This window comes from Taeniopygia guttata, chromosome 1A, assembly GCF_048771995.1.
Source record: "Taeniopygia guttata chromosome 1A, bTaeGut7.mat, whole genome shotgun sequence".
In the NCBI taxonomy this organism is placed as follows: Eukaryota; Metazoa; Chordata; class Aves; order Passeriformes; family Estrildidae; genus Taeniopygia; species Taeniopygia guttata.
The window spans coordinates 23,661,928-23,674,053 of NC_133025.1; the positions used below are offsets into that span (position 1 = coordinate 23,661,928).

At 34.6% G+C, this 12,126-nt stretch overlaps 1 protein-coding gene across 5 annotated transcripts in view; it reads left to right on the forward strand.

Annotated features, from left to right (window-relative positions):
* The window catches only part of CTTNBP2 (cortactin binding protein 2), a 78,563-nt gene that overhangs the window by 28,747 nt on the left and 37,690 nt on the right, over positions 1 to 12,126 (forward strand). For all 5 annotated transcript variants that reach the window (XM_072921605.1, XM_030257294.4, XM_072921612.1 and 2 more), the window contains 2 exons: positions 343 to 567; positions 5,316 to 6,966. In XM_072921605.1, coding sequence (XP_072777706.1) covers positions 343 to 567; positions 5,316 to 6,966 — 1,876 coding nt within the window. The remainder of the gene's footprint in view (positions 1 to 342; positions 568 to 5,315; positions 6,967 to 12,126) is intronic.

Here is a 12,126-nt window from a genome sequence, read left to right on the forward strand (position 1 = left end):
TTGGCCTTCCTTTTTTTGGGTTTTTTGTTTTTTTGTTGTTTTTTTTTTTTTTTTCTTATTCTTCAAAACAGGATTTGAACCAAGTTACAGAGAAATGTTTTTATCTATTTTTGGATGATTTCTCTTTCTTGATGGTGTTTCTGTGCACTCTGGGTGTTTTTCTGATTTTTTGAGGCATATTTTTATTTTAGAGAATGTAAATGAATACTTAAAGAAAATATTCTAAAATCTTAAATCACGTATATTGCTTTCCCTGTAGTGTAAGTTTTTTCTATGTGTGGCTGTACTTCAAAGAATGCATTTTATTTCTCTGGTTTTAGTTTGCTTTTTTTTTTCTGTTAGGCCCGGCGCAAAGAGGTTTTTATCCAGGAGCGATATGGAAGATTTAATCTGAGCGACCCATTTCTGGCTCTTCAGAGAGACTTTGAGGCAGGTGCTGGTGATAAAGAAAAGAAGCCAATATGTATGAACCCTCTGTCCATTTTAGAAGCTGTTATGGCTCATTGCAGGAAAATGCAAGAAAGAATGTCAGCTCAGTTGGCTGCTGCTGAAAACAGACAAAAGAAGGTATCCTGCTATTGACTTTTTCCTTTTCCCTCTCCTGATTTGTTCTTTCATGTCATATTTTTAATTTGCATCTTTTTCTTGATAACATTACGAGTGTTCAAATGTTGCCATTTAATTTTCATATAGGGTGAGGTGCTCGTTTTCTGGTGATACTTTGTATCCATGCTTCATTTGTTCTGTGAATTTAGTTCTATTTATGGAAAAAATTAAATATAACTGGTACAAGTTGATACAGTGGATATATAAGTAGATAGCTCAGTGTGAACTAAGCATCATCACAAGATATTTTTAAACCAATACTGTTGGAGCCTTGAGAGCCTATTTTCATTCCAACCTGAATAAACAAAATAATTGCTTTTAATTTTATATTAGGTAGCTCTATTTCATAAATCAGTAAAAATGTTTTATACCTCTAAAAATACTTATTTTGCATATTTAGAACATTTACTGTAAAAAGAAAATAATTTTGGAACAATTGCACTGCAGAAAAAAGTGCCAGATTGAAGATAAAACAGTACCATTTTGAAAGTGAATGATTGGTTGGTGGCATGTATTTCACCAGTATGTAAGACATACATTTCTTGAACATAGCTAAATATTCATATGTGGGGGAAGGGTCTCTGAGAGGAAAGAGATCCTTTATATGAAACAGTCATATAAAGTATTTTTGAATAAATAGGAAATAAATGCTCTCTATGTGTTTAATCACCTTCACTGCATATAAGATAGAATGTCTCCTACTGCTGTGATACAGGTTTTTGGTGACTTAGATTTAGATTGACTTAAAAACCCCCGAATGACTAACAGGCTAAGACAATTAACATAAAATAGATTTTGGTCATGATTGCTCTTTGGGAAAGAACATGCATGTGAAAGTGCTGGAAGTTGCTGGAAATACATGCTTAAATTAAACCAGCAAACATTTTGTTGTTACTTTAGCTCTGTTGTTTAGTTTTATTTAAACATCCCTGCTCTGTTAAGATTTCAGGAAAACAGATTAAAAAAATAAAAAAGGATATCACTATGATATGTAAGTCTTTAAGCAGTTTAATATGAAGTGAACTATTACATGTACCTCACACGTGTTTCTGAGAACTCTTTATTTTCTTTCTCATAAGCTTTTTTGGTAAATATTAAAATAGGAAAGGGCAAGCATGCTTACTTGTTCTGACTGAAAAAGGATATTGGGAGAAACCTTGACACATCTGCCAGGACAGTTGAATTAGTTTCTTGTTTCAGTGCATGGCCACAAGTCTCTTCTTGTACCTAAATTATTCATCTATCTCTGGTTTTTATTATATGGTCAGATACATGCACCTAAGATGGGCTCAAATATTAAGAATATATCAGTATATTAATATGTAAATTCAAATTTTGTCTCTTTTTTGTCCTTTTTTTTTACCAGAGTCTGTATCTGTAAGTCTATTTGTACAGGAAAGGATGCTTTTGTCTTTTGCTTCCTAGAGGAATACATGAGCTTTTTTATCTTTAAATCTTAATTTTAAGGATTTGAAATCAAACTACATGGTGTTGAGCAGCTGTTTGCATGACTGTCTACTGAATTATATCTTCCTGTTTTAAGCTTCATTATAAATGCTATTGTACAAGACACTCTTAAACTCTTTGGGTTTGTGGCAGCAAATGATGTATCTCTCAACTATCTCCATGCATTCACAAACTGTTCATTCAGTGTTTTACCTTCCCTCCGTTCCCTCAATTTTTCTGTCTGTTCTTCATCTCTCAAATCCTTCTGTTGAAGAGGGTAATGAAGGTGTTTTGAGGGACTTCGAAAAATGTTCAACAAGGTAGGGTGACACAGTGTAAGAAAAAATACAAACCAGCTGCTGCCCCTTCCCTCCAAGAGTGGTTCCTCCTTCTCTAAATGTGTGATGCCTCTATCTTCATGTTTGGAATTGGTTCACTGTTCCACTCTAAAGAATGAAATCTGTATACAGATGTGTTTATTTTCTCTGGGTATTACTGAACTTTAAACAGAGTGAACTCTTATTCCAGGGGGGACTTGATATCTGTGAATATAATCACCTCAAAAGTATTCTATGACTAAAATTTTTATTTTATCACAAAAAACAAGGTATAAAAATATACCAGTATGTAGAAAAATCAAGGAGGTGCACAAAGGACTTGTAAGGTTTACCACATACAAACATCGCACTCTCAGATGGCATCTGCTTTGTATTAAGTCTCCATCCTCTTCGATCTCTTTGAATGCTTTTCTTGGAGCTGCTGTGAAAATTAATTTTGAGTTTTCCTGGGAACACAAAACAGATCATCAAAATGACAGCTCTTGATTTGTTGAGAGCTTGCAGAGGAGTTAGTATTGGGATGCATGCTCAAGGAAAGGCAAGTGTGGGTTGAAAAAGGCCTGTTAGTGTGATCTGTTCTAACCTTGTGTTTAAAGCAGATTATCATCATCATCAGTACATCTGGTCATCTGTGAATTTGTCTTGCTTAGTCATGAAAACCCCCAGGAATGGCAATACTGCATATTTTCTGCACTAGTGTCCTTATGAAGAATTTTTTTCTGAGACTGAGCTTCTCAAAGAGCAAGTTTGCTTTTCTGTAACCTTTTATTATGGATCCCCACCTGCCATTATCAAGATGAATTTGACTCTTGTCATCACTGTAAGGGCCCTTCAAAAGGATGTTGCTGTTAGATTATCTTTCTGTCTGTTTTTCACTAAACTGCGCACGCCAAGCTTCCTCAACATTTTCTTACAAGGCATGCTGTCTGAAGGGCAAAGGCCCTTCAGAGGTGAGAGACAGCATGGGCCTAATTGTTTGTGGGCCACTATATTTTTTCTCAGTATCCTTTTTTACCCCTTTTCAAATCCTTCTTGAACTCATTTCCAGATGTTTACATTACTGATATGATACAATGTAAGCATATAGTACATTTTGCAAAAATCAGATTCTAGTTAGTTTGTAAACTCATAAATAATTGCAGCTAGTTCCAAATCTGTCATCTAAAGGGAAAAATACCATGTAAATATTCAGAAGCTTTTCCCTATTAAAGATGATGCAGCCAAAAGAAGAACAAGAGGAAAGGAGAGAGAGACATAGGAGACAATGTAAAATGAGAAATATATAATGCTTTTGTATATTGAAATCAAATAGAGGATTTACATTTATATTAGGAAGCCATCCTTTAGATGCAATGCTTACAAATAAGTATTATAATAATATGGTAAGCTGTTTTCATGCCAGTTAAATATTAAAATCTGTTTGTAATTATTCGGAAGTAATATAATTTCACAGCACTTAATTTATAGAATGAGAAGCTCATCTGAAAACTAAATAGCAGAATAATAAAGTATAAAAAGTTTGACTAAAATGTTTTCACTATAATATTTATACATCTCCAAGCTTTAGAAATTGTACACATTTCTCATGATTTTTGTACCTATTTAAAAAAGAAAAGAAATGGTTGGATGCTCCACTTGTTTTGAAATTCTAGTGAACCATGCAAAGCTGTATCCTTTGAAAATGTAGTGAAATCACTGAGGAAAAAATAAGGGTTTCTTTCACTTGTAAACTATGCTTGGGACTATTCCTAAATACAGTGTCATTATAATATTTTGTTAATTTAATTTACAGCTGTATTTACTTTAACAGAACTGAAGAGATATTGCTGCTGATACAGTTTAGCAAGGACTGATAATGCCATACCTTGTTTTTCATATGTTTAGCACTGTTTTTTGGGGCTCTGAGCAGCCTGGTCTAGTGAAAGGTGTGCCTGCCTGTGGCAGAGAGGTTGGAACTTCAAGGTCCCTTTCCAATCTAAACCATTCTGTAAGTCTATTGTACCACTTTTAAGAAAGGGTTGGTGTGGTTTTGTTAAAAGCATTGTGCAGAGTGTCAACCTGGGATAAAGCTCTAAAACCCCAGTGCAGCCTCTATGCTGCTAAACAGGTTTTGAAGTATTTGAAACCAAGATGATGTTTAGAATGTAGGTATCATTTGCCACAATGGTTTCTTCCTCAAACGTGTTTTATAAAATGGTGTATTACCCTATTTTTGCAGTGCTTTTCTAGAAGAGGGTCTGTGAATAAAAGCGTAAACAGTAGGCAAAATGAATTAGAGGCAATGGCTATCTGAATAAGGGGAAAATTATTCTCATCTGTTAGCTGTATTTTAGTAATAGTAGCTTATACACCACTGATGTCAATGAGAATTTTCACTATTAGTAAGTACAGGAAAATATTTCTGACTGTGCCAAAAAGTTGTCTTATTTATAAATGTTAAAACAAGATCCAGGATACCAGTTATGTTCATGATGGACTTAATCTCCTTCAGGTGGAGGAAGAGATAAAACCTCACCCCATCATTTCTGTCCTAAAATATTTTTTTGCAAAACTCATCTCTTACTTGTGTTTGGTTCCTTTACTGAGATGACTTTATGTTATGCCAAATTTTTGGAGAACAGGTAGCTCCATCACTCAGGAATCACAAGCATTTAACTACTTTGGAGAGTTTCTCTCTTGTCAATGGAGGAAATTAAAAGTGTTTGCTTAGTTTCTAAATTACTCTCTCTTTATTTTACTTGTATAAGAGATGGCTCTCTTTATTTTACTTTCATTAGATTATATGCACTTGTGTTAGATGTCACAAATCACCTTCCTGGGTTCATTTTAGTCATACTCACAGGTTTAAAATATCAGTGTCAGGTTAATACTAGGTTATTATGAAATGAGAAGTGTTAATGAGAATTATTTTCTGTTTTCTTACAGTTGGAAGTGGAAAAATGTCAGTTACAGAATCTTGAGCTGGAGCACAAAAAGCTATCTGCTCGCCTTGAAGAAGAACGTGGAAAGAATAAGCATGTAGTATTGATGCTAGTGAAAGAGTGTAAGCAGTTGTCCGGCAGAATTGTAGAAGAAGCCCAGAAACTGGAAGAAGTGATGTCAAAATTTGAAGAGGAAAAGAAAAAGGCTGCTGAACTGGAGGAGTTTCTTGCAGCTGAGAAACAAAGAAGTACACAAATGGAAGCTCAAATGGAAAAGCAGCTGTCTGAGTTTGACACAGAGAGAGAGCAGTTACGTGCCAAACTTCACAAAGAGGAAACACACACCAGTGACCTCAGAGAAGAAAGAGATAAAATGATCAAAATGATTGAGCAATTAAAAAAGGAGAATGAAAGTAAAGCTAATCTTTCTCAGAAGGATAATGATAGGAGTCTTGTTTCTATTTCTGTTGAAACAGAAGAGCCAAGTTCAAGAACTGTTGCTTGTCAAACAGAGACAGTAACGATGGACAGTAGCATCGAAAACGCTAAGAAGTTGCCTTTGACTGTCTCTATAAAGCCTTCTACAGTGAGCCCATTAGTGTCTGGCAATCCAAAAATGAATGTGTGTGCCAATGCAGCATTTGTGAAGCCTGTCATTGATAGGCAATCTTCATCTAGTGAACTTGTCCCTCCCACAACTCCTGTTCTTGTACAGAATCAAAACAGAATTGAAGAAAATGGACCAAGTACAGGCTCATCCCCTGATTTATCAAGTAGCACTTCCCCTTTTTCAAATAGTAATTCCCTTTGCACCCCTACCACACCAACTGCCACAGCTCAGAATTCCTCGCTCTCTGCATCTATACACAGTTTGCATTCACCATCTGCCAACACTACTGGCCATCCAGGCCTAAATCCACGAGTCCAAGCAGCTAGATTTAGATTTCAGGCAAATACAAATGATCAAGACCAAAACGGAAACACAACCCAAAGCCCTCCCTCAAGGGATGTATCCCCAACTAGTCGTGACAACCTTGTTGCCAAACAGGCGGCTCGGAATACTGTTACCCAAGCTCTTTCAAGATTTACAAGCCCTCAGAGTAGCGCTCCGTCGCGGCTAGGGACGTCACATTCAGTGGAAGTTGGCACTTACACCCCAGTTGGCAAAATTACTTTAAAGACTCCAAGTGTATCAAGAATTGACCGAGGAAACCCTCCACCTATTCCTCCTAAAAAACCGGGGCTTTCACAAGCTCCTTCTCCACCACACCCACAGCTTAAAGTTTTAATGGATAGTAATCGATCCCCAAATACAAGTGCAAAAACTGACAACAAAACCATGACCTCACCTCTTTCAAGTTCACCACAAGGAATCAGGGTAATAAATGAGGAAATTATTTCTAAGTCCTCACCTCAGCTGCCACCAAAACCTGCTATAGATTTATCTGTGGCACCTGCAGGCTGTGCCATGCCAGCCATAGCCTCATCTCAGGTGGGTGCCTGGCCTTCCCACTTTCCTGGACTGAACCAACCTGCATGTTCAGAAAATTCCTTTGTCATTCCCACCACCATTGCCTGTAGCTCCTCCATAAACCCTGTTAGTGATTCATCCTGTAGACCATGTGATTCAGACAGCCTCCTGGTAACAGCATCAGGTAAAGGGATTGATATGCTACAACCTCTCCTCAAAAACTTATATATTAACTTATATGTCTTGTTTGGTTTATTTATCTTGTAACTTTCTCTTTCTTACTTTCTAAAAGCTAAAATTTTCCTGTATATTTTTTCCACATTCCAGGGATATGGGAATTCTTTTGCTGATTTAGTAATGATATAAATAAGTTTGCTTCCTCAAGGAAGTCTCCATATTGAAGGCTTTTTTAAAGAGGACTAATGTTTAAAGTAAGTGAGCTGCAGATTAGAGTGTATTAAACAAATTCCTTTAAATTTTTTAAAATTTATTTTTGGTTAATACTAGTATTTGGGACTTCCTCAGTCTGAAATAATGTTTTGAATATTACCTCTTCGGGGGATCTTCCATGGAATATGTATTTCAATGCTATGTGAATCTTTTAAAGAATAGGGAATATCTGGGGCTATGGTATTCTGCTATGGCAGTAGATGGTTGTACATTAAGACGTGTAATTGCCTGTATAACAGTGCCATTTCCATACTACATGCCTATAGGATATCTTTAATTTTAGTTCTGTTTTTCTATAGTTCTTTTTTCGGTTGTAGGCTTTGTTAATACTCATGCATGGCATCTCACAGACTTACTTCAACAGATATAGGCACAAATTTGCTGCTGTAAAGATAAATTTAACTGTTGATAATCTTAAGTCTGGAGTAAATGTGTGTATCTGCTACTCATTTTGTGTTTTGGTGGGGACTTACTGGTGTGTCTGATGTGCCACCAGCTTCAGGGAATCTTCTTGATGGCATTAAAGTGAACAAAGACAGTACTGATCTACCTTTCAGTGAACTGTAGATCTCCTATAAAGCTTTTTATCAACGTATTTCCCTGCTGAGATCAGTAGCACTAGAACATTAGGTAGAAGCTCCTCTTAGGTTGACTTCCACTGCAGTGAAAGAAAAAAAAAAAAACCACAGTTATGGAACACTTTAGACCTTCATCAGCATTGAAGAATGTTAGAATTGTCTCAAACTTTCAACAGCTAGTTTAGTTATGGTACTGCAGTCCCTCATAGCTCTAGTACCTGCATCATCATCTGTAGGGCATAAAAGCCCTGCACAGCCGATCTGCTTCCAACACATAACCACTTTCTCTTGGTAACTGCACCAAGGAGGAAGCCATTCCAAAAACAATGTGTGGCAAAATTGAGTGTGTATATACAGGCGATTCCAGGTTTCCTGTTATTAAGCAATTTTTATTCCCATTCCAATTCATTGAAGACTTTCTATATGTATCAGGAGTAACCTAGTCATCATTTTAACATTTGGTTGTCACACCATACTGTCAGGATCCTCTCTTCTTTCTGAATTATGCCATAAAAGTATGGGCTCAGAAATCTTATCCTTCTGTTTGTCTACTGCTCCTCAGAGTCAACAACATTGGGGTTTGATGACTGCCTATTAGTTTGCTGTTTTCCATATGGATATCCTGAATTTTCATCTTAAATTCATATTCCAAGATGAGTCTGATTGCCATGTCAGATAGATTGTTAGTCTTCCAGTATTTAAAGTATTTTCCAAACTTAATTTGTGTTCAAGTGCTATTAGGCTCCATAATAGAATTTTTAAATCCATAAAAAAAAAATCTAAGATTTTATGAACATAGAACAAATTACTGGAAAAGTCAGCTTCCAAGTGAATAGTTTTTGTAAGCAAGAGATTGTCTTCCTCAAATCCTATCAGCATGAATTAGGTGTATGCAACAGTATTACATTATTTATCTGATATTTGGTAATCACTTAAGGTAGTTTTTGATTATTCTTTAGAAGAATAAATCTCATACCTTAAAAATTACCAGCACTTTTCTTCATAATTTCATGTATTGTTTTTGCTTTAGTTGGTGCTTTGCGGTGTTAACTTTTTTTTAGGAGAACAGTCATTCTTTTCAGTCAGACTTTGCCCCCAGATACTTAATTTGTGTTTCTTATGAAATGTGTGACTGTTCTCAGAGAAAATTCTCAAAGTGAGCACTTTTTGTCAAAAATTGTTAGATTTTTTTTTTTTTTTTAATTTTTAAGATTGCTTTCTTTCTCTAACTCCCTTCACTTTTTTTGAAGAGGCATGGAAATATTTGTTGATTTAATTCCATTATAATCCTTACTCTGAACATTTCATCTTAGTACTTTGTGACACTGTTTTTCAGGAATGTTTGCAATTGCAGATGGCAAACATGATCCAAAGTTCTCCAAGAAAGATTACTTAAACTCTACTTAGCTGTGCGCTATTTTATTTTATTTGATTGTATTGTATTGTAATAATATAGAGATATTATTTCAGTATCTCCTTTACTGGTTACCTACAGAAGAACCTTAATAACTTAATCTGTAATATTCACATAAATATTCAGGAGGTTATTTGTGTTCTACCCAAAATAATGCTTATATTTTATTGCACTTATTCTTCAATCTCATTTTCTTTATGTTTTTAAGGGAATCTAATCTATTTTGGCCAAGTGGTCTAGCAAACTGCAGAACTAACTAAATTTAGAGGAACGGATATTATGCAAGTATGGAAAACATTTCCTTCAAAATGATATGCTAAGAAAAAAATAGATTTTATAAGTACATATAGAAATAGAAAGATAAACCAAATTTAATAACACTGGTTTTGTTAAGATAATGTGGTCAATAATACCTGAATTCATGCCACTTATTCCCTTTTTCAGCTTCTTTTTTAAGTATGAGTTTCTTTGAGGTGAGAAAGATTTAACAAACTACAAGTGCTGCTGAAACCTCCTCCCCATATCTGCATTTACATGTCCTCTAGCCATGGAATTAGTTTTATTAATGATCTGGTTGATTTTAATATGTTTTATTTACTTTTTTTTCAGAAAATGTTTAGAATTTCAGTTTTCCATTCAGTTAAAGCAGAATATGGTTACATTTATTAATATTTTATTGTACAGTAAGTAGTGATCTTCAATCAGAATTCCGTAATATTTTTAACAACAGTGACAAAAAATTTTAACATATTAAAGGACATTGACAGAATCCATTTTCATACTTTTTTGTTGGTCAGTAAATTCGTGCTTCTTTCTTCTTACTGTGGAGTCAGAAGAATTGATAATAACCTAATCACTAAAGGATTATATTTATTATTTTTAATAGTTTCCTAGTGAGCTCAGATTGATTTAGGAACATATCAACAGCCTGATTTTCAGTGAGGAAGTGTCTTGGTTCTAGGAAAAGGAACTCTTCAGAGCAAACTTAAAATGGGAGCTCTGATCCCTGTCACTTAGACATTCTGCTAAAGTAAGGTCATTGTATCTTCTTTTAGAAATGGCTGTTGTATCACATGTTGCTCTTTTATACCTGCTAGGAAAAGACATGGGCCTTCCTCATTAATGTTAAGCAGACTGCACACAGAGGCATTACAATGAACATTTATGGCCTGATTCAAAATCTGTGGCAGTGTTTTCATTAACTTCAGCAGCCTTTGAATCAGAGCCAAAATGCTTCTGCTCTGTTTGGATTTCTGCAGTTCAATGGCTGTAAGACTTCAAAATGGAAACAAATGTGGGCGTTTGGATTATCATATCCCTGGGATTTCTGCTTTCACTTTCTTCTTACTTTTGTGCTTTCTGTGTCACTCTTGAATGAAATATATATATATTTTTTTTTTTTTTGCCCATTTCTATAACGATTGATTTATTCTCTCTCTACAATTGGCTTTGAAGATAAAAGTGCGTGTGGCGAGGGGGGTGAAGGACTGATCTAGGCTCTGAAATTAACCATCTCACATTCTGAAGCTGATGCCAGAAGCTGTTTTTGTCTGTCCCTCTGCCCTTCATCACTGCATGCTTGACAAGCTTTCACAGATTGCTTCACATTTCCTAACTTTTTGAGTCTGTAACGGTGTCCCTTATTTATTGGTATCTTCTAATGTTGGTGCATTTTACTGGATGAATTGAATTTTATTTTACTGCTTCACATTGATAATAGAATGTAAAGTTATATTTATGTTATTACATATTTTTGTCTCTTTATCAATATAAGGTTTTCATTTAATGCTAACCTAGTATAATTAATTTCATCACTTAATTGCAACAACATATTTTTCCTTTCAAGGAGCTGAAATGAAAATTAAGATGTGACATTAAAAAATTCCTTTCATTTTGGCATTTATCTTAAAGATGCCCCAAGAGCAAGCAAACAAGCAAATAAACTACGTCAAAAATTGCATTTTTTTAAAAGGAAAGGAAACCCAAAATACTATTTGTATTACCAAAATTCCAGTGTTACTTGGATAAACAATTTTAGTAACAGTAGTGCCACCGTGGCAATATCAACTACCACAAGAAGACAGTAAAAACTACGCAAGTACTATTTAGAAACATTAATATATGTATACCAACAGCTGCAGCACAGTTACTTTGAAAGAATAATAAAAGGCTGGAAAAATAAAACTACTTTCACAATGGAAAGGAATACTGCAAGTTTTTCTTTGGACCTTAGGGAATTTTGTAAGAGTTAACTGTTCTCAAATGGTGGAAGCTGAAGATAATATCTTTTTTTACCATTTAAAGGATACACTTTACTTTTTATGTTGCTTATTATTGTTTTAATAAACTTCAGAAACCCTCAAAATCCTCTGATTAAAAGTATTGGAGAAATAAGTATTACTAAGAGTATTAATAGTCAGAAGGTAACTTCAGAATTGAAGCTATAAAAAGGTGTATGGAATTAATTTTACAATTTAGTTTAAATTTGGATTTTTAAGGTAACTTCATAGCTGCAGTGATTACTTCTTACAGTGAATGTAAAAAATAATAATTAGCTAATAATATTGGGAAAATACTAAAAAGGTGTTTCCTTTAGATACTTCACTAGTAAACTTAATTTAAATAGACAAATTTAGCTTACTCTAGAAAAAAATATTAAAATACTCCAAGAATTTTTTTAGTTGGAGTTTTTTTACCTGGAATCAAATTATGTATTCTTCATTGGTGTTGCTCAGATGATGAATTCTTGTGTAAGTCTTGATGTTAATTAAAATGTATCAAGATCTTACAAGGTTCCCAGTCTGTTGTTTCTGTAGAATTCTGTTGGGAATTTCTGTATTTCATTTTGTTTTCCAAAATGTGGAGCAGACCATCCCAGCATAATTCTGCTACTACCACATAC